The 22,739-nt window shown below is 36.5% G+C and overlaps 5 protein-coding genes across 5 annotated transcripts; all 5 read right to left on the bottom strand.

Moving 5' to 3' along the window:
• Positions 1 to 14,062: 14,062 nt before the first annotated feature.
• On the bottom strand, positions 14,063 to 15,099 carry J4E84_010515 (uncharacterized protein; the record flags this gene model as incomplete). The annotated part of the gene is made up of 3 exons (XM_049393070.1): positions 14,063 to 14,717; positions 14,766 to 14,936; positions 14,990 to 15,099. The coding sequence occupies 3 exons, from the start codon at positions 15,097 to 15,099 to the stop codon at positions 14,063 to 14,065; spliced, it is 936 nt and encodes a 311-aa protein (XP_049239200.1).
• Positions 15,100 to 15,607: 508 nt separating this feature from the next.
• J4E84_010514 (uncharacterized protein) lies at positions 15,608 to 17,000 on the bottom strand (the record flags this gene model as incomplete). The annotated part of the gene is made up of 3 exons (XM_049393069.1): positions 15,608 to 16,113; positions 16,167 to 16,671; positions 16,992 to 17,000. 3 exons carry the CDS (start codon positions 16,998 to 17,000, stop codon positions 15,608 to 15,610), a joined length of 1,020 nt encoding a protein of 339 aa, XP_049239199.1.
• A 444-nt stretch (positions 17,001 to 17,444) lies between these two features.
• On the bottom strand, positions 17,445 to 19,159 carry J4E84_010513 (uncharacterized protein; the record flags this gene model as incomplete). Its single annotated transcript, XM_049393068.1, has 3 exons — positions 17,445 to 17,776; positions 17,828 to 18,817; positions 18,865 to 19,159. The coding sequence occupies 3 exons, from the start codon at positions 19,157 to 19,159 to the stop codon at positions 17,445 to 17,447; spliced, it is 1,617 nt and encodes a 538-aa protein (XP_049239198.1).
• Positions 19,160 to 19,608: 449 nt separating this feature from the next.
• J4E84_010512 (uncharacterized protein) lies at positions 19,609 to 21,036 on the bottom strand (the record flags this gene model as incomplete). Its single annotated transcript, XM_049393067.1, has 1 exon — positions 19,609 to 21,036. The coding sequence occupies one exon, from the start codon at positions 21,034 to 21,036 to the stop codon at positions 19,609 to 19,611; it is 1,428 nt and encodes a 475-aa protein (XP_049239197.1).
• Positions 21,037 to 21,330: 294 nt separating this feature from the next.
• Positions 21,331 to 22,648, bottom strand: J4E84_010511 (uncharacterized protein; the record flags this gene model as incomplete). Its single annotated transcript, XM_049393066.1, has 3 exons — positions 21,331 to 21,775; positions 21,820 to 22,457; positions 22,505 to 22,648. 3 exons carry the CDS (start codon positions 22,646 to 22,648, stop codon positions 21,331 to 21,333), a joined length of 1,227 nt encoding a protein of 408 aa, XP_049239196.1.
• Positions 22,649 to 22,739: the final 91 nt, after the last annotated feature.

Genomic DNA, 22,739 nt, shown 5'->3' with positions numbered 1-22,739 from the left:
TGACTGCTGACCGTTGTTGGAATCATCCACTGTCTCATTCGCCTCATTAAGGTGGCTAGTTCTGCTTGATCTGGTGCGTATAATCAATCAATTGCTACTTTGGATATCGGCTAGCTGCGTTTCGTTGCGTCAATCTTCCGCTAGAGGGTCGCACATCAGACAATGGCGTCTCAGATAAGTAATCAACTAATCGACACTGAATCGCCACAAGCACAGCGCCAGGTACTAGCAAGTTTGTGACATGTCTTTGCCTAGCTCGACGGGATTGTGAGGCTGTACAGTATTGAATGTTTGGTCAATACGCAGGGGCATGTAGTCGGCCATGGTTACCGTACCGCGTAATGGGGGTTTTAAGAATACGTAATGTTACAATACTATTGTTAAATAGCTGTCTAATAAGTATTTACAAACACTAAAAGATGTTAAGAGGCTATTACTAGGTGTTAGATGTTATTAATTAATATATGTCTAGATTACTAATAGATGTTAAGATAAAATAAATGCTATAATTGTGTTAGAGGCATTATATATCTAATCTTAATGCATATTGCAGTAAATATATAGTAATTAGCTATTAATTATAATATATTTTAACGCGCGTTGCATATTATAGCTACTAAGATCTATCTATAATAGTTAGATATTGCCTATATATTAAGAGGCTATTAATATAATATTAGCCTTTAAAATATTTTAGCGCCTATTATATATTACAATTGCGTTAGCAATTAATTATAATGTATGCTAGGCTATAGAAACATATTGTAATATAATAGCTATTATACTTTAACTAGTTAATATTATAGCTTAAGTATAAAGGCATCTTAATATAGCTCTAACCTACTAGTAGCTAGAGGTTATATATTAATTTTTGCATTTTAGTCTACCTAGAGTATTACTATATTCTATAATTATTTATTATATATATATTATAGCGTAATCTACTAGGCGCTTTGCTATAGTAATTAATCTATTAATTTAACTTCTAGTTAGCTACACTTCTTTCTTAGATATTTGCTATATAATATAGCTTATCTTAAGTCTTTTCTAGATAGTAGCTAAGAGATAGAGTAAAGACCTAATAGCCTACTATAAAAGTAGTTTCTAGGCTATTTCTATATACTAACCTTATATTCTAAGCGCCTAAATTCTAAGTTAGTTTACTAAGAACTTTGTAGTTTAGTAGAATATATTAATTAAATAAGTAGCACTTAATATAAATAAGCTTAGTAAAGTTTAGTATTCTATCTCTTGTAATATAGCCTTATAGCTATATATCTAAAGTAAATAGGTATTATATAGTAGAAAAGAACTAAAAAATAAAGCAGAATATCTACTTAGAGAAATAGTAACAAGAAGTAACTATCTATATATACTAAATATACCTACTAGTGTAAGAAATATTACTCTAAGATTATAGGTATAATTACTATATATTTAAACGCCTCTACTCTCTAGAAAATAAAGTATTATTTAGTATATATAAGTAGATAGAACACTATTAATGTAAATTAGACACTAAAATAAAGTCTATAAGGCTATAAATATAAAGATAGATAAAGATAAGAATAGTATCTTTAGTAGAGCTAAATTAAAGCGCGCTAACTTAAGAAGACAAAGCTCTATAAAGAAGAAATTACTAAGTAGCTAGTAGGTAGTCTTAGAACTTCTACTTTCTCTTCTTCTTTATAATAAATACTCTATTATTAGATATAGCGCAACTATTATTAAAGATACTAGGTTTAATAGATAATGTATTAAAGCTAGGTAGTAGCTTAGTAACACTAAGAAGTAAATTAGTATTATAATTATGCGCGTTAGACTTCTTCTTAGCTTTACACTTCTTAGATATATAGTTCTTATTAAAGAAGAACTTATAGAAGCTAGGCTAATACTTAATAAAGCCTTTCTTCTAGCCTTAATTATAGAAGGTAGCTAGTAGCTTTACTTAAGTAAGCTGCTTCTTTTCTTAAGGTAAAGCTAGCCTGTAGTTATTCTCTATATTTATAATACATTTTATAAAAGCTACTAATAATACTATAATATCTATATTATTATTAGTAATATTGTTCTATATATAGAATATATACTAACTTACTATAAGTCTACTATTATGCTATAGAAGTACTACGCTAAAGGTTAATATAGTAATAAGTAAATATAAACACTAACTTAAAGTTTTTAATACTATATATATTAAGAAAGAATTTGCGTACGCGCTTAGTATTAAAAATCTTACTCTTTAGACGCTTGCTCTCTTTATCTAATTTAAAAACTCTAAGTATATATACCTAGAAGAATTAGTAATAACTTAATAAATATAATACTATAACTTATACAAAGTTGTTTAATAGTGTAGAATTTCTACTAGGTTGTGTTCTACTAGACTCTATAAGCTCTAAGCTTTAGAATCTAGGTATCTTTAGAATTTTGCGTGTACTTAGAAAATACTCTATTTACTAACGCTTAGTAAGTATCTAGGTTAAGAGTATTTAGAAGGTAGATTCTAGTTAGCTTAGCTAGGTAATTAATCTAAGGCTAAAGATCTTGCACTATATTATTATAGTTACTTCTATTATAGAAGCGCTTCTTACGCTTACTAGAAACTTATTACTACTATAGAGTTAGTAGTACAAAGTAATAAAGGCTTAAATTCTTACTACTACTCTTTTCTTAAGATTATTAAGAGTAAAGGCCTAAAACTTTCTCTTCTTACTATATAGTCTAAGTAACTTCTTAGTAGCGCTAAAGTTCTTCTTACTCTTAGCTAATCTAGTTATCTTATCTAGTAACTTATTAACTTTAGTAACGCGCTTATTATTATTCTTATTCTTATCTCTAAGCTCTTCTATTTTTTTCTTAGCTTTATCTTTCTTTTTAGCCTTTTTCTTTTTCTTCTCTTTCTTTTCTTTAATAAATAGCGTTTTATCTTCTACCTCTAGAGTTAGAAAGTAGTAATATTCTTAGCTCTTAGACTTTTTAACTTTTACTATAGGCTTAGGTAAGAGTTTTTGTTATTACTTAGAATTATTAAATATATATTCTAGGCTAGGCTTCTCTTTTATAGATAGCGTTTAAGATAAGATCTATTAAGAGTTATCTTTAGTAACGCGTAGTATAGGTAGATTTAGCTTAGCTATAGTTTTTGCGTAACTAGTCTATAAAGCGCGTACCTTTAAATTTAATACTACTTTACCTTTAGTAAGCTTCTTAGTAGAAGTAGATAAGAGTTTAGTTAACTTAGATAAAGTATTAAGATAGCTCTTCTTTTTCTTAAAGGTAGTAGTTAAGTGCTTAGTATTAGAGCTGTTCTTGCGTACCTTTTTTAATAGTATAGTAGATTATATACTTCTCTAAGAAGCTTAAATAGTAACTTCTATAAGTTTATCTAGATTATTATAGCGTAGGTAGCGCTTATTAAGTTTATTAGCGCTTAAGCTACTCTTAAAGGTATTACTAGTAGAGAAATACGTTTAGCTAGATATAGTTATAGTATATAGAAAAGATATAAAAAAAAGTAATTAGTAAAATATAAAGAAAGTGTTATAGAGTTAATAGTAGAGGTAAGAATAAGATAAAAGGTTAAAGGTTAAAAAGTAGAGAAAGTTTATAAGTAGTAGAGGTAAATATAGACTTAGCGTAACGTAACTAGGCGCTAGTAGCTCTATACTCTATCTAGCGCGTTAACTCTAAATTCTTAAACTATTAGTATTTCTACATTATTACTATACTATGTACTCTATCTATAATCTATATCTGCGCAAGATTCTATATTATAATATTTAGCTTTTCTACATGTTGTAATATAGCGCTACTCTTTCTTATATCTTAGCTTTATTACTTATAGCTAAATTCTCTAGCTATTACCTTCTAGTTATAGGCGTAACCTTATAGAATTTTTTAGATACTATATAGCTTAATAAAGAAGTCTCTAACTATATTATTTACTATACGCTATAAGTTACTATATATTTCTATTATCTATCTAGGTATCTAGGCTACTTATTACTATTAAGATTACTAGAATTAGGCTTTTAGTCTACTATTTACACTAATATTATATTATTCTATACTCTTAACACCTACCTAGCTATTTAGATATAATATACTCTAGAGGTTCTTAGTTACCTATCTTATTTATAATTAGCTATTAAGATTTAGCCTAGAGTATATATATTAGAAGAGAGAATTTAACTCTTTTACTCTACTAGTAACTTCTTTATTAACACTACCTCTATACGCATATATTTTTACTTCTAATATAACTAGATAGCTAAATAGAGATATTTAGCTAGCCTAAAATACTAGAAATTATAGTAGAAGATATACTAATATATTTCTATATCTAGTGTCTTCTCTACTAGCGCTACTTATCTCTATTACTAGCTACCTTACCTCTACCTTAGAATATTATGTCTTTCTAGATAGTCTACTCTCTACTTAAGCTACTTTTATTATCTTTCTACTTCTTTTTTTTTAGATCTAGAGAATATTGCTAAATATTCTCTTATATACTCTTATATAACTTAGCCTTTTTAGGCTTATTTCTAGTTTATAAAATCTATTCTAAACTACCTCTCTAACTACTAGACTCTCTTCTCTACTCTATCTATATCTATATTTCTAGGCTCTAATCTAGTGTCTATACTCTAGCTCTAAGTATCTAAGTTTAAGATTATATTATAGTTTATAGGTCTACTTCTAAGCCTATATTCTATAATTTATTTACTTTATTTCTAAGTATTTAGCTAACCTTTAAAATTGCATATTTAAACTCTTATAATGCCTAGCACTAGTTTTTATAATCTGCTTCTTCTATTACGTTATAGAGTTTTATTCTATTAGCCTAACCTTAAATCTAATTAATCTAAATATAATAATATTTAAGAATAATTAGAAGCCTTATCTAGTTATAAGAGTAAAGGTTTTAGTTAGAGAGACGTTAATATAAGCTTAGATAATTCTATTCTATTAACTAAGAGCTATGTTACTATAGACGCTATATAGATTATTTAAGATATTCTTAGTTTAGTAAATTATATTAAGAGTAACATTGTATTAGATTCTAATATAATAGGTATAGTAGAGAAAACTAAGAAGAAACTTAAGGCTACACCTAAAGATAATTCTAAGCTAGATACTAATAAGATAGAGATAGTAGCTATAGAAGAAGACAAGAACTATATAACTAGTACGTTTAATAATAAAGATTCTAGTAAAGAAACACTACTTAAAGAGTTAGCTACACTAAGGTAAACTTCTTCTTTTATTAACTCTAATCTAATTAAAAGCTATATATACTCTAATAATCTAATAAACAAAGTTCTATATTATACTAAGAACTTTAAGATATCTAAATTTAAAGTAGTAGTTACTCTCTACGTTAATAAATAGAATATTAGTAGAGAGTAATAGGTTAATCTTACAAATATGCTTAGTCTTCTTAAGAATATTCTGCCTAAAGTAGCTTATCTCTCTAAGTAGGTTAATACTATAAAGTAGATACTAGATAATTAACTACCTTTTCTATCTATAAGAAGCTGTAAACTAAAGCTTAACTAGACTCTTCTACTAACCTACGCTAATAATAAAAAGAAGATAATACTATTTAATATAAAGTATTTCTTTAGATATCTTTTATAATTTTAGGCTTTAATAAGCTACGTGTATTTTAGTATAGCGCATTTTATTAATAAGCTATTAGAGTTCTAGTATTCTTAATTCTAAGGTAGGTCTAACTAGACTATAAGTAGTTAATTTATCTGTGTGCAAAGTAGTAAATACGTTAGATAGATTATTCTAGTTTTAGATTTTGTCTAGTATTATAGCACTATATTAAATAGTAGAAAGTTTAGCTACGTTACCTTTATTAGTCTTAATATAACTAATAGCGCTAAATAAGATAGAATATATAGAGAGGTAAAACTTTCTATATAGCTAATCTATATTAAGAGTTAACTTAAAGAGACGCTATAAGCTATTATAAATAAGGCTTCTACAACTAACTCTATTAGCTTTACTAATAATAAGATCTTTCTTATAAAGAATAAGTCTAATATATAGATACTATAATTAGCTCTTATCTGTACTAAGCTACTTGTGCATCTTAACTACTACTATACAACTCTAATACCTAGTAATTCTTCTCTCTACTTAACGCGCTATATTATTTAATATATTATTTTATATAACTTTATATCTATTTAATCTCTAGCACTTACTTACCTACTCTATAGAAAGTTAGAACTAAAGATATATAGCTAATATATAATTACTAGAAACCTTAACACTATAGCTAAAATAGTATAGTCTCTTCTATACACCTTATTTATTAACGCATTTAGTTTATACTAGAATATATATTATCTAATATCTAGAATCTACGCGTAATTTACTTTTATAAATAAGCTTAACTATAAATATTAAATTAATATATTTTCTATCTTATTAGCCTCTTTTGCTATAAAGTAGAAAAACGTAGTTAATTTAATAATATATCTAAGAGAACTAGAGACTAGTATTAAGATAAAACTTAATAATAGGTTAATAGTTATAATATACGCTCTCTACGTTACTTACATTAGTAATATACTATAATAGTAGGCAAATGTAAGCTGCAAGAACTAGAAGATAGAGTACTACTACTAGTTATGTCTTATCTTCTCTAAGACTAACTAAGATATTAATATTAACTATAATATTATTATATATAGTTATTACTACTATAAGACATAGCGCGTTTGTAATAAGGTAGAGAAGATATTATAGAAAAACTATAATAATACTTTCTAATTGCTTAGTCTTAATAATAAGCTTTTTTTATTATCTTATATTTATAAAGCGCTGTGTATACCTATTATATTCTCTAGTAATATAGCCTATAGTAAATTTAAAGAGATAGCTTACTAGGTTCTTAATATTCTCTTTATAGACTTATTAAAACCTATTTTCTATAAGACGTTTGCTACGCAGTTTACTGCTACAACTCTACCTCTAATATAGACTTATATCTAGAATATCTATTAGTATATTAGCTCTTTTTTAATATAAGAGTTTAGTAGAGCTAGTATAATTACTCTAGTTACACTATAGTAATAGCTTAAGAATATTTATCTCTACTCTAAGGTTCTAGCTACTATTAAGTAGGTTCTTAAGTACACTAAGAACACTTCTTCTTACACTAGTATTAATTTTATTATCTACTACTATATAACTATTATATAAATAAATATAGTTATTATAGAGCTATATATAAGAAAGAAAGACTAAGTAGAACTACTATCTCTAGTTATTAAAAGCTAGCAGAGAATATAGAACCTTATTAATATTACGTTTCTTACTTCTAGTAAGACTATTTACTCTATATCTAGTATAACTTCTGCTACTAGACTAACTATTATATCTCTTAGTTCTTTAAATCTAACTTGCTATAGCTTATATAAGTAAACTCTAATCTAGAAAGCTTAATACGTAGATAAATATAATAACTCTAACATAGTAACTAGTAATAGAGATATTAATTTAGATAATGCTTTGTTTAGAGATAAAGAAGAGATATACACTACTATAGTAGGTAACACTTTCTAAAGAAAAAAGAGTATAAAGTCTAGCTAGAAGAAAAAGTAACTTAATACTCTTAAGAGAAAGAAGTTTATACTAAATATCTATATAATTCTATACGTTATGTCTATAGTTAAAGAGTTTAGCTTAGTAAGAAACGTAATAATATAGAGTAGAGAGAATAAGTATAAGTAAGTATTTTCTTAGTTACTACCTTATCTCTTTTATCTATTCTTAGTAGCTGTTAGCTATATTATTTACGCTATAGTTATAACTATAACTTTTATAAAAATAATAGCTAATATTCTATAATAGAATTTTTAAAGACAAAATTACTAAGATAAATTATTATAATACTATAGTTACGCTTCTTAAATAGAAGTAGCGTAGATAGACTATCTATCTAGTGTTAAGCAGCGCATATAATATAAGCTACTCTAAACTAGCTAGTTATTTAAGTAATATTAACGCGCATTACCTATTACTTCTCTACTATCTAACTACTTCTAGTACTTAGCTTAATTGCGCGCAAGAGAATAGTAATATAGATAGTTAATATATATAAAGAGATAAAGCTTATAATACTTCTACTATTTAGTTATAAATTATGCTAAAGTCTCTTTATATACTAGCTAACTCTATTCTCTTAGTCTACACTCTCTATAAGCTGCTACTAAAATATCTATTTATCTAACTATTATAAAACGCTTATTAAATTAACTATAATAAACTAAACGTATACACTTTTAATTATAGTCTACTTTACTAGGCTTAGCGCTTAAAGTTTAATAACTTATAAGTTAGAGTTATAATAGTATAGATATAAACTAATATTACTTTAGAAAGCGCCTTTATATAGTTACTACTATAATATCTAGGTTTATCTAGGTTTAAAGAGACATAATTAGTTAAGTTACTAGAATATTTATATATCTTAGAGAAGGCGTGCGCTAGATATTTATAGTTCTTAACGTTATAGAAGGCAACTTTGCGTAATAAGGTATTATTAATAACTTCTAGAGTCTAAGCGTTAATAGTAATAAGATTTTATTTACTCTAACCTTTACTCTCTCTAGAAACTATCTAATTATTAGTCTTCTAAGTATTAATACTCTTCTAATCTAGGTAACGCCTATAATTAAGCTAGACAGCTTTTAGTTAATTAATTAAGATATCTACTATATATAGTATCTCTTAAATATTACCTAAGTATAGATACTACTTAATAGTCTAGTATACAAGAGCTTAAGTCTTAATATAATATATATCTTTCTTTCTTAACTTTGTTCTCTTCTTCTAGAACCTTCTACACTAAGCTAATTACTTCTACAGCGCCTGCTAATATAAGCTATATTATCTATTATAATATCTTACTCTTCTATATATAAGCTATAGACCTAGGTAGTAAGACTTTTTTTAGTTAAGAATAAAGGCTTAATAATAAGTGCTTATTCTCTACTCTAGATAACAGCTTTAAGAAACTACTATTAGTAATAGTTACGCCTTAGGCACTAAAGTAGTTTTAATATAACTAGTATAGTATGTCTTTATAATAGAGATGTAAAGTTATAGCCTTTAATTTTTAAAAATCTACTATAGATAATAGAGGTTTAGTAGTAATACTAGAGACTAACTAAACTATTACTAAGGCTAATATTATAAAATAGCTTTTAGCTTATAGTAGTAAATACGTAATACCTTATAATATATTATATTATTACTTGTTAAACTATAGCGCAATTAGCGTAATATCTCTAAGATTATAATAGTATTATTATAATATTTAGAGCTTTATAGGCGTAAACTCTATAATATATAGCTAAAGAAAGAGCTACGCTACTAGCGCTATAGTAGAAGATATAAGAATATAAGCTAATAATTATTACATCTCTAGAATTACACGCAAAAGTAATAATTAATAATTAAAGTATATTAGTTAACTTTTAGGTATATTATCTTAACTTAGAGTAAGAAAAGTAGGCGTAGTAGTTAGAACGCGCGCTCTACTTATAGCTACGCAATCTTTTGTATACGTAATATAATATAAGGTATTATACTTTATATAGGTAAGACTAAAACCTTGTTTCTCTAGTATATTTATATTCTTATAATACTAGAAGATATATCTAAATATATTAGATCTCTAGCATATAATTTAGTGCTATTATACTATTCTATCTATTACTACTCTTTTCTTTATACTAATTCTATTATCTATTCTACCTTACGCTCTATGCCTTATAGCTAAGAAAGGTACACTCTAATAAAGATATTCTAGATACTTAAGTTTATTCTATTCTTTTCTTATAGATGTATCTACTATCTTTTAATATAGTAACGCTAATACCTAATTATTAATCTAATACGCACTTTATAGCTAGCAAAGCTAAGATATTAATTAACCTAGCTCTTCTAATTTACTACTTCTAGAGTAAAAGACCTAGCGTAGCTACTACTAAATTCTAATTATTACGCTAAGTAGCAAAATATTCTATATCTAGTAAGAAAATATAGGCGCGTAGTAAGCTAACGTGTAATAAAATCTAGATCTTTATCTAGTAAAATAGCTATTAACACGCTAAACTAAGGCCTAAATTATCTAAGATAGGCGCTTTTACTACTACCTATAAGCGTATTAACTAGTATAATAGGTATTAAAATAACTAAGTCTAACTTAATACCTATTATTAGTTGTATTTTCTATAGCTTAAATTAACTAAAATATACACCTTTACTATTACTATTAAGCTAAAACCTATAAAAATAAAGCTTAAAATAGCTAAGTCTAACTTAGCAGCGTCTATTTAAATAGCTAAAATATTAAAAATATAGAAATAGCTAAGTCTCTAGAAACTAGAATATATAGATAGATATTTTAATATCTAAGTAGAAGGCTAACTAAGCTACTCTTCTCTAAGTCTAGCTAAACCTTCTTTAGCTTAGAATGTCTTCTCTTTCTTAGTCTTCTTAAACTTACTTATTACTAACTCTTATACTTCTCTTATAGATTCTTTTAATATACCTTATTATCTACTAGTATTCTTACTAATATAAACTTATAATCTTATAGTAAATTCTAACCTTTTCTAACCTCTTCTAAGCTAGTCTAGACTCTACTAGCTAACTTTAAGCACTCTATATCTCTTTATCTCTAGCTAGAGTCTAACTCTTACTTTAAGTAAGGTTATTAATAATAATATTCTTTTTCTATAAGTATTTTTCTACTATAATATTATTAATATGTATAACTTCTAACTATAATATCTTATACCTAAGACTTTAATCTTATATTATACATCTCTAACCTAGTTTATATATCTAGTAATAGCTTCTATACTAAAGGCAACTTATATATAAATAGGTTAATAAAAAATAGAATAATAGCGTAATAAGTATAGCTTAGACTTATATAAAGAGTAATAATAATATAGTAAAGTATTAGATAATAGCGTAATAGGTGTAGCTTAGATTTATATAGAGGGTAATAAGAATATTAATAAAGTAAATAGTAATTTAGCGTAGTAATTATAGCTTAGATTAATTAAGTAGATATTAATCTAACTAAAGAATATTAGTATAATTTATTTATTAGATATTATACTAATAAAAAAGAGAAGAATAATTATACTTAATAAGTAAGATTAAAGTGTTAATAGATCTATATGTCTTAAACCTTTACTTTCTTAGCTAGTAGACTAATAGACTTTATAGCTGCGCTAGTAGTAAACTACGCTTATTAAGGTTAAGGTAGTTTACTAAGTATGTTAATTAAGAATAAAGCTAGAGAAGAGAGACTCTTCTTAGAAGTAACCTTAGCGTTATTACTATTCTTATTAGTCTTAGCTTTACGCTTATAAGAAGTAGCTACTTTCTTAGTAGTAGTAAGCTATAGAAAGTTAGTAAAGTTTATTAAGTTGTTACTATTACTTATCTATATATAGCAGAACATTATACTACTTCTTATTACGCTAGCTAGGTACTACTTCTTATTAGTAGTAGCTCTAGCTAAAGTAATTACAACTTATATAGGTATATAATAATTAGGTAATTAAGCTTATATAAGCTGCGCCTTTTACTTATAAAGTGTTATAGCCTTCTTAAAAGTAATCTTAGTATTATTACTATTTTTATTAGTTTTAGCCTTTTACTTATAAAGTATTATAGCTTTATAAAAGGTTAGAGAGGTTTACTAAATTATTACTATTACTTACCTACGCATAGTAAATAGAATATTATACTACTTCTTATTAGTAGTAGCCTTAGCTGCTAAAGTAACTATAATATATTAGATAGATAATAATTAAGCGCTATAGTTACTATAATATAAGAATATTATTTCTAAGCGTCTACTACTCTATAGTTATAACTTATATTTAGTAGTTAATAATAAACTATTAGCGTGTGCTTAGCTAGGCTACTAAGGCTAAATATTATTAGTATATACACGTAGTGTTATTAAGAGCAAGAACTTATAGGTCTTAATAGTCTTATTCTCTAAGTTCTCTTTAACCTTAGAAGTAGGTAACTTCTTCTTTTTTAGATAGCTATAACCTTTCTAAGCATCTAATAATTAAGCGTATTATTATTATTATTATTATTATTATTAGTAGAAGTAGATATAGAAGTAAAAGAGATAGAGGTAAGTAAGTAGTAAGTAGAGATTTACAGCGCTTTAGAGTCTATACTTATATTATTAGCTATTACCTAGACGTAATAAAAGTAAGAGTAAGTATAGTTTATAGACGCTATAGTAATATATATAGAGTTACTTAATAATTAGATAGTAAGTAATATTTCTAGCTAATAGAGTATAACTATAGTGTAGATATTTTAATAGCTATAAGAATAGTAAGAAAAGAGATAGAAAAGCGTTATAATAATAGTAATAGTAATAGTAAGCTATACTAATAAGTAATCTAAAAGCTCTACTATAGTAGATATTTACTATAGTAACTATACGCGTTTTAGCAAAGCATAGTATTATTATAATTAGCTACTATAGTAGCTATTAGTAACTATTTAGATGTAAGTAAGGTAAGTAGAGGTAAGATAGTAGAATAATAAACATAGCTAACTAAACTAAGACTTTAATAGTTCTATACTAGATTTGTATATATTAATATTAGTACTATAAAATACTACTCTAACCTCTTTTTGTCTAGAAGGTCTATCTTAAATTAACTAATCTACTATATAACGCTAATATATTCTAAGCACGCTAGCTTAATTATACTAAGAATACGTTTAAATAAACTAGTTTTATATTCGCTACAGTACACTAAGCTCTCTATCTCTAGTTAGTATAATAATATTTTCTAGCTCTAATAATAGAGACAAAGTAAAGCGCACACTTAATATTAACGCTAAGTTACTATTCTTATATAGTTTACTACTTATAATTTTTTACTATAACCTTTACTTATATATATATAATAAGCTTTATAGAGACTAAAGATATAACTATAATCTTACTATAAAATTAGTAATTCTAATAACGCGTTTAGTACTAAGTACACTATAATATTACTTTGCGTATAATAGAAGAGTAAATATAGGCTTACGCGTCTTTAAGTAGAAATTATCTAGACTTAGAATTATATAGTATAACGTAGTAGTACTAGTGTATTATTATATAATATTATAAAAGCAACGCAATGTAGAAGGTTAGATAGTATTATAATAAGAACGCGCTAGTTTATAGTAGTAGGTGTAGTCTAAAGCTAGAGTAGCGTAGGTAAAGCCTTTTATAACTTTTAGAATATAAAGAAAGTAGTATAATAGAAGTATTACTATTCTTATTATAGTTATAAGAGTAAAAAAGAGCTAGTAGGTATACGCGCCTATAGATAGGCTAGATCTCTAAGTAGAATAAGCCTAGAAGTAGCTATCTAGAATACGCACGTAATGTAATAAATTAAATTAGACTTTAAAATCTGTTAGCTCTTATTATAATAATAAAATAGTATTATAACCTTAATTACTATTAGTGCACTTTATAGATAATAGCTATATATTATAGAATAATATATACTATACACTTATTAATTTATAAGACTTACTTATTATATTTTTATATTAGTAGTTAATGTTGCGTAGTAAGTTAGGCGTTAGACGCGTTTTATTATTTAATATGTGCCTAATAGCTATCTAATATTAATATTTGCCTAATATGCTATTATACTTTAATATCTAACAGTACCCTAACATATATGCTAAATAATATATATTTTTAACGTTATAGTAATAGACAAGCTTTATAATTCTTAAAATGTGTTATACTTTACAATTTAATATTAAACGACGTCGCTATTCTGTCCGCCTCACAGATCGCTATCGCGCAACCCGGGTTTAGCGGTATGGTAGATACTCTCTGCCTTCGGCGGTGTATTGAAATCTCCAATATCAATATCAAAAATAGGCAAGCGAAGCACATCATCTTGAGCCGAACGGAAAGTCGGAGATCATTCGCACCGATACTTCCATTTCCAGAACACGAGGATGTCTATGCCACCTTGGCGAACATGTCCAACACTGCGGAATACACCACCAACAATACGCCACCACCAGGTCCAAACCTTAAGATCTTCGCCACATAGCCCTTGTACAACGCCCTGAACCCTTCTTCCCTCGCAACAACCCCCAGGCTCGGCCACGCCCAAGCGTACTTTTGTCTTACACCAGGCGTCTTGGCAACGCTCTGTATACGACTCTTGACAACATCCAGTGGTGTGTTGAACGTCGTCCCTACAACACCGCCTACGAACCCTGCTATGAGGTCGTTCCCCATCTTCTGCCTTCTTGGATTGCTCGAGGTTGCCGGGGCAGGCAGCTGAGCCCGTACCTGGAAGATGCAGCCAAAGTACCCGGCATTCCATACGATATGTCGCCATAATGTGGCTTCAAAGCCGTTGTACAACGCCAATGGACCTTCTTGGCGGACTACCTTGACGAGACAGTCAAGCAGCCCATTGTAGCGTGACGCGGATGTCTTGTCTTGAAGTCGGATCTTGAGGAGCTCGAAGGGAACGACAACAAGAGACTCGGTTGCGCCAGCGCTGGCGCCGGTGAGGATTGCGAGCGGTTGGGTCAGGCTTGGGGCTGAGAAGAGGCGTTGATAGAACTGCGTGAAGGAGTCGTTGGCCGAGAACTTGATAGCACTGTTTTCAATCAGTCGCAATCGACGAAGACATGAACTCGGGTCGTACCGCTTGGGAACCTCCATCAGTATAGGCGCAGTGATGCCACGATATAGTCTTGATACACCTTCATTGCGAATGATCTTTCGGAAGCAGTCCAGAACGCCACTGTACCCTTCACCATCAACGACTTTGCCATGCTGAAGTTGAATTCGTGTTTTGACTACGTCAAGCGGGTACCTATCTACATTCTTAGCACTCTCTTCTGACCTCCGATACCAAGACAATCTCACATTACCAAGATCTCCGATATCCCAGCTACAGCTCCGGCAGCAAATTGGTAGCGAAAAGGCAGTGGTACTGCATCGTTGCCATTGCCAACGGGAACCTTCTTGGTCGCCATGTTGAAAACACGTACTCAATACAATCTGGACTTTCACGCGTTCAGCATGCCGTTACCAGCCATGCAGCCCTTCCACCATCCACCACACTACCAGTACGCCTCCCATCCCCACTACCTCCATCATTCCACACGAACGGCTCTTGCAATATCAAGACCACATGGCACATGCAGGGCACAATACACCCGCGATATGGCCAAGAGCGTGTCGCGTGAAGGACGTTGTGGGGTGCATACTGATGGCGCATGTGGGGCTCGGCGTTCCGGTGAGATGTGGGGCCTACGCGAAACGTCACTTTGCTGACCGTCGACACGCGGCTCAGGAAATTTCGGTGGCTGACTCTCGGACAGTTGCGTCCCAATGCGTCGGAAAAATCGGACCTCGGAGATGAAGTGTCTGAATCATGTGAGGACGTGTGTGCTCGCGCTTGGTACTCTAGTTGTTTGTTTTCGGACGCGTCTTCGCGATGGGGGATTTGGAATACTGGGTACGCGAATACTACGCCACTGTCTATGCGACTACCTTCTTCTCTCTCAGCTCTCTGATCCCAGCCTCGTCGTACCCCAGTACGTCCCTCAATATCTCATCCGTATGCTGACCCAACAACGGCGGCGGACTCCTGATCCGCGGCTCTGCTCTCGAATATTTGACCGGATGATTGACAAGCTTTACCTTGCCTACAGCAGGGTGCTCAACCTCTTCGATCATATTACGCGCAAGAACGTGCTCGTGCTCGACCGTGCCCTTGATGTCGTTGACAGCCGCGTACGGCATGCCGCTTCCCTCGAAGATCTCCAACCATTCCTGCGTTGTCTTGGTCATGAGCTCGGCCTCTACGAGCGTGTCGATCTCCGTACGGTGCTTGACGCGGAGCGCGTTCGTGAGGAAGCGGGGATCGGTCTTCCATTCTGGACGTTGTAGCTTGTCGCAGAGGATGCCGTATAGGCGGTCGTTGCAGCCGCCGACTGCGATGTTGGTATCTTTTGTCTTGTAGGCTCTGTAGGGTACTACTGTCGCTGTGGTGGAGTCAGCATCGCCATTCTGGCGAATAGCTCATGTATGCGCTCACCGTGTGCAGTTCCCCATCGTCCGCTATCGCCCTTCCCTGTCACCAGCGCGCTGCTGGCGATGTTTGCCAACCCCGCGACCTGCACGTCGCTCAAACTTGCGTCGATCCACTGACCTAAGCCGGTCTCTTTCCGCGAATACAACGCTGCTTGTATGCCGATCGCAGTGTACATCCCGGTCATGATATCCGTCACCGCTACGCCGACCTTGACTGGGGGCCCATCGCGCTCACCAGTAATATGCATCAAGCCCATCTCGGCCTCAACCATCACGTCGTAACCCGCGCGGTCGCGGTATGGCCCAGTTTGCCCATAGCCGGTGACAGACGCGTATATCAGAGAGGGATTGAGCTTCGCAAGCGTCGCGTAGTCGAGTTGGTACTTGGCGAGTGATCCGGGCAGGTAGTTTTCGACGAGGACATCGCACTCTTGGGCTAGTCTATGGAGGATGGAGATACCAGTGGGATTGTTGAAAGCGAGTCCAACAGACTTCTTGTTGCGATTCACCTGCATCATGTTAGCAGTGTAAACGACATGGTCGCGCGGCAAATCCTACAGAAAGATAGTATGCGCTTTCGCCAGGGAATTGGCGCTCGATGCCATCGGTGTAGGGCGCATCTGGTGGACCCCAGGATCTCGTGTCGTCACCTCTTGTAGGGTGCTCGATCTTGATGACATCCGCTCTGAACGCTCGTCAACATGCGTAATGTCCAATTTTCCATTCATTGCTTACCCTAGATCTCCAAGAATCTGTGTACAGTATGGCTACTTGATGTTAGCGACCATGAACCTCTGTCGGGAAAACATTCACATACACCTGCAAGCACCCGCGTCATATCTAGCACTTTGATGCCAGCCAAAGGTAGTTTCTCAACCATCTGCTTGTCTACATCGCTCTTAGTCGCAATGTTCCTCCTCCATGATTGCGACGTTCGACCTGAGATACGATTAACCGCGTGTCGAAAGTGCGCGCGTTGAGCCGCTTTCGCGACAGCTCCAAAAGAATACGACATGATCTTACTCCAGACCTGCCATGCCAACACACCGTCATGTTAAAGAACACGAGCATAACTTCTTGAAGTTCCTGCCCCACATGACGCTTGTGGGGTCGGCAAAGGGTATGGAGTGTGAATGCACAGACGTTTCTAGTTCGCTATGCCAAAGCCTGCGATGCTCATTGTGTCGAATTGAAATTATCGTGTACATGTAGTATCGGAGAAAGCAAAATTACATCGCTAAAACGCCTACAAACTCTCAAGACCCTGAAAATAGATACCCAATCATGCGTGGACGCCGTTCGTCCCGTTGGTCTTTGACTCGGGGCTCAAATATTGCTTGAGCTCCTCCGCGTGGACACCATCCGTATCGCTGGTATTTGCGCCATGTGAGAAGCCACCAAAGTAGTATGGTGCAAGCCTCTTCTTCTCAGCGATCTTGTCGTCTTTGATCCGGGCAAGCAACTCCTGGGCTCTCTTGTTGGCGGAGAAGCGGTCCGGAAGAGCATCCCAGACCTTGTAATCGGTACCGTGGGTCTCGATTGTTCCGCAGCCTTTACGAGCGTACTCAGTAAAGAGGAATAGACGGCTCGATTCGACCATGATGGTCAATTGTTCTAAGAGGCTGTTAGTACGTATTCGACCACTCGGCGATGCGGTTAGCTTACCAGTCAGTATCTTCTCGGGCTGGCTCTCGTGTATCCGCATGCCGTGCTGGTATCCCTCATGGAATCCACCGTGAGGCGTGTGGCCACCCTCGAAGCTACCACCACCGGGCTGGAAGTCGTCGCTTCGTCCAAGACCTTGTCCGTATAAACAGGCAAGGAACTCTGACGCGGAATTGCGGTGGAAGTATGGTAACCGGAAAGTGTTGGTTGCAACGTCCCATCTTGGACCGAACCAGAGGAAGTCTGCGAGTGGTGTCATGGGATCACGGGACTTGGCTGTGAGCACTGTGAAGATCGAAGGATCAGTGTGGTCGATAGATGTACTGTTCTGTGACGAGAACTTCGTCAGATCGTATTTGTAAGGTACGACGTTGCCGTGCCATGCGACAAGGTCGAAGGGGCTGTGGTCTTGTTGGATCGCGACGAGCTGACCATTCGTCTTGTTGACAATCTGCCAATCGACGTGCAAATCATCATCGATAGCAGCTACCGGGTAGAGGAAATCGCGAGGGTTGGCAAGACCGTGGCCGCCTAGTGGGCCGAGATCAGGAAGCTCCCACATAGAACCCCAGACTTCGGTGATGTAGCCACGCGCCACTGGCGTGCCTGGGGCTAGATTGAGGCAGAAGCGGATGCCGCGCTGGATGACACAGATCTCACCGGGCTGTAGGAAAATCTTGCCCATCTCTGTCTTGATATCTAGATTACCCTGTTGGGCACAGATGAGGAAGTCACCGTCGGTATTGCAGAACGCTCGCTGCTCCATACTAGAGTTAATCATATACACGTATAGCGCAAGACCCTCCTTGATGTTTGGGTCTCCGCTACCGCAGAGAGTATGCAGGCCATCCGCGAAGTCAATCTTCTCGTCGTCTTTTGGCAGTGGGAACGGACGCCATTCTGCTTGCTCGGGAAGCGTGTCGACCTTGGGATTGATGGACAAGAAGCAGTTTGTGATGTTGGACTTTGTCTCGATAGGAACGTAACCCTCTGTCACATGTTAGCCAATATCTGCGAGAACTTGCCGCAATACGTACTGTGAGCAGCCGCTGGTCGACACCGGTACATATAAGTGCTGAAGTTGTGTGCACGTGGAGCTGCGAACGCTGAATACGTAATGCCTTCAGTGTAAAGTCCAAACCGGACTTCTTGAGGGTTGTTCTGAGCGACAGGTAGAGTGCCAGGAATGACCTCAGACTGATGTCGGTTTCCCCATCCTGCTTGGTAGTCGTAAGGATCGTTTGCACGCGTTGGCTTCAGTCTTTGGAGATCGGTGAAGTGAAATGCCTTTTGGGGGTCGGTAACGAGCTGGCGTTCTTTGAAGTCTTGCATGGTGTTTAGCGTATGACGATGATTGTAGGAGTGATCTAGCTTACCATGTAAAGATTTCAGCCTTATATTGGAGTATCCATGGCCGTGGAATGCTAGGCCGACATCTGCCGCACTTGGGTGGTCCGGCCTGCGCATCGTATGTGGTGGCGGGGCCCGACCCTGATAATAGCGGGGTTTCCGTTTCGGTAACTGGGCTACGGGAGCTGTGAGAGGCCCACATAGTGGCCGCGACCGGGTTAGTGGAACTCGTCAGATGAAAGTATGATAGCCTTTCCCACATGGAGGTTATGGTAATGTGGACGTGGCGCACTTGCGGGGTTCTTCATTGCTTCTGAGAAGAGCACCAATCGAGAATATAGTGCTGACTCAGATGAACCAGTCAGAATGTGGTTCTCCCTCATATCTACGCATGGCGATTGTTGTTCCCTGATGAATGACATGGATGTGATCTATTTGGATGCAGCTAAGACCTCGTCCACCATGAGTCCACATGAGCCTAGATAGTTCTTTGCATCGCACAATGAGCTCAGCTCTTCGCCGGAGATCTTATCGGTAATCTCGGGTCGTGTCTGTAGAGCTTCCAACAAGCTGGTGTCGTTCTCAATGCTTTCTTTGCATGCCTCGTAGACAACGTCGTGAGCTTTTGACCGACCGACGTGCGGAGCAAGACCCATCATGACAGCTTCTGCGACAATAAGACCTCTAGTGGAGTAGAGGTTCGTGAGCATCTGCTTCGAATTGACTACCAGACCAGAGAGCGCAAAGTCAGCTTGGTATAGCGCTCCAACAGCCATAACGAAGCTCTCCGGGACGGCCACCCATTCGAGATGCCATGGACCGGAAGCACGCTCGAAGTCCGATACCATGCCATCCAGCACCAAGCCAGCATTCGATCGCAGGACCTTCGATGCGGCTAAGATGACCTCGCTCGAGATGGGATTTCGCTTCTGAGGCATAGTTGAGGAAGCACCGCGGTGTGGTACAAAGGGCTCTGACACTTCCGAGAGCTCATTGGAAGACATGATGATAATGTCTAGGGCAAGCTTGCCGAGGGTACCACCAACAAGCGCGAGATAGTTGGTGATCTCTGCAACACCATCTCGGGCGACGTGCCAGGTGATCGGAGGATCTGTCAGACCCAGGTCTCTTGCCATTTCCTTTCGAACACGAATGCCATCATCGCCCGAACCTAGTGAAGCCAAAGAACCTGCGGCGCCTCCGAACTGTACCATCAAGGCGCGAGGTTTGAGCTGCTCAAGACGCTCGAGATGTCGTTGGAACCCAGATAGCCAAATAGCGCACTTGTGGCCAAAAGTGATAGGAAGAGCATGTTGAAGATGGGTGCGACCAGCCATGGGTGTATCCCGGTGCTTTCTTGACAGGTCTTCGAGGTTTTTGATGACGGAGCGGAGTGTGCGCTCAACGATTTCGAGGCCCTCCTTCATCTGCAGAATGCTTGCCAGATCCATAATGTCCTGTGTTGTTGCTCCCCAATGCACGTATCGCCCAGCCTCCTCACCGCACGATGCAGAGAGCTGTCGCACCAAAGGAAAGATGGGGTAGCCGACGATTTCAGTTTCGTTGCGTAGCCTATCGTAGTCCAGTTCGACTTCGCGAGCTTTGGCCGTCACAATCTCTCCGATATGAGATGGTATGACATTGCATTTTGATTGTGCTCTTGCCAAAGCAGTCTCAGCATCAACGCATCGATTGATATACGCTTTGTCGTCGAAGACCTTTCTGATCTCATCGGTTCCAAACAGCGTACGGAAGATTACTGAGTCGATAGCGCTCACGCTGCCGAGAGATCGCCGTTGGAGACGAAGGGTGGTTTGCCGGGGGATGGCACGCAGTGGGACGCGTCGAAACAGGAACATGATGTGTGTTGCAGTGGGTGCAGCACCTCAATGAGTTACGAAGGGGAGGTGAAGCTCCAAAAGGAGCTCCAGCACTATGCAAGCATAGTGGCCTTGAAGCGGTGGACGTGTGGGACGCGGGTGCAGCCAGCATCCATGGATCGTGTGGGGAAGACAATGCCGGCCTCCAGGCTCGGAAGCGGCCAGCCTCTGCATTCCGCGCTAGCAATTGGAAGTGGCTAGACTCTTTGTGCACGTGATGCGCGCGACACTTTCGTGATTTGCATCAACACAACCTATCGCATTTCTATGGAACTACGACTCTCGAACGAACAACGAAGCAACGCCTAAGCCGGTACTCGCGCACATGCTGACGATACCCATCTCTTTGTCCTGACGCAGCAGCTCGCCGAACAATGTGGCAGTCTGCCGTGCCCCGGTCGCGCCGGTGGGATGCCCAAGAGCTATCGCACCTCCGTTCGGATTGACGTTGTCTTCATCGAGACCCAGCTCCCGAATGCACGCAATGGTCTGGCTTGCAAACGCCTCGTTGAGCTCAATGATATCAACGTCCTTCAGCTCAACACCTGTCCACTTTAGAAGTGCTGGTATGGCGTATATTGGGCTAATGCCCATCTCGTCGGGGGCGCAACCCTTGACCTGGGTGCCAACGAAGCGGCCAAGTGGCTTCAATCCACGTTCTTCAGCCCACGAACGTCGGGCGAGTATGGTAGAGGATGCGCCATCCGATATTTGGGATCTGAAAGGTCAGCTTTGCGAGGGCTTTGAGTCATGTCTACTTACGAGTTGCCTGCGGTACTCTTGCCGTTCTCGCCGAACACAGGCTTGAGCGTCGACACTTTCTCAAAGGTCAACCCATGCCGAATGCCGTCGTCCTTGGTGACTTCGTGCCCTGCAGGCTGGCCTGTTGCCTCGTCCATCCTCTGAACCGTTACGGGCTCGATCTCCCAATCAAAGCGACCTTCCTTTTGGGCGCGACTTGCGCGCCCATGACTTCGCACCGCATATTCATCTTGCGACTTCCTGTCAACCTTGTATCTTTCCGCTACGTTCTCAGACGTGATTCCCATAGGCATAAGACAGTCGCGCGCATCTTTGACGGTCGACCCAAGCAGCGTGGGTGAGACATCGGCTGGGATGCCCCGCGAGCTGTAGTTTCTCGACATGCTCTCTACACCGCCAGCCAGCCCCACGTCAATCTGACCCACCATGATCGAGTGTGAGATGTGGGTGATGGCTTGTAGACTGCTCGAGCATTGCCGATTGACTGTATGGAAGGTCGTGGAGTTTGGAAAGCCGGCATGATTCAGCGCCATGCGCCCTGTCTTCGCGAAGCCCAGTTCGGCGAGTACATTCCCAATCATAACATCGTTGACGTCGACTTTTTCGATGCCAGCTCGCTGTACTGCAGCTTTCATAATCTGTTGTATTCAGCAACAGTGCAGCGCGTTCTCCTGCCGAGACTCACCGGCATCAGGATGTCTTCTGGATGAGCATCTTTGTAACCGCCCTTGGAACTACGATTGATTGGCGACCTGACCGCAGAAAGTAAAACTACATCGTTGGGGCTTTTCTGCAGCACATTGCGCGCGGCTTTGCTAAAGGACGCCATTTTGGCACAACAACTGATAATCTACGCGTCGCATTGGTCCAGGAATGCCTATTGTATGATCTCACAGGGCCGAGAAAGTGCCGCATCGTGG

The sequence above is a fragment of the Alternaria hordeiaustralica genome (genome assembly GCF_023758085.1).
Source record: "Alternaria hordeiaustralica strain BMP 2776 chromosome Unknown scaffold_42, whole genome shotgun sequence".
Taxonomy (NCBI): Eukaryota; Fungi; Ascomycota; class Dothideomycetes; order Pleosporales; family Pleosporaceae; genus Alternaria; species Alternaria hordeiaustralica.
This window is presented reverse-complemented; position numbering and strand designations above follow the sequence as displayed.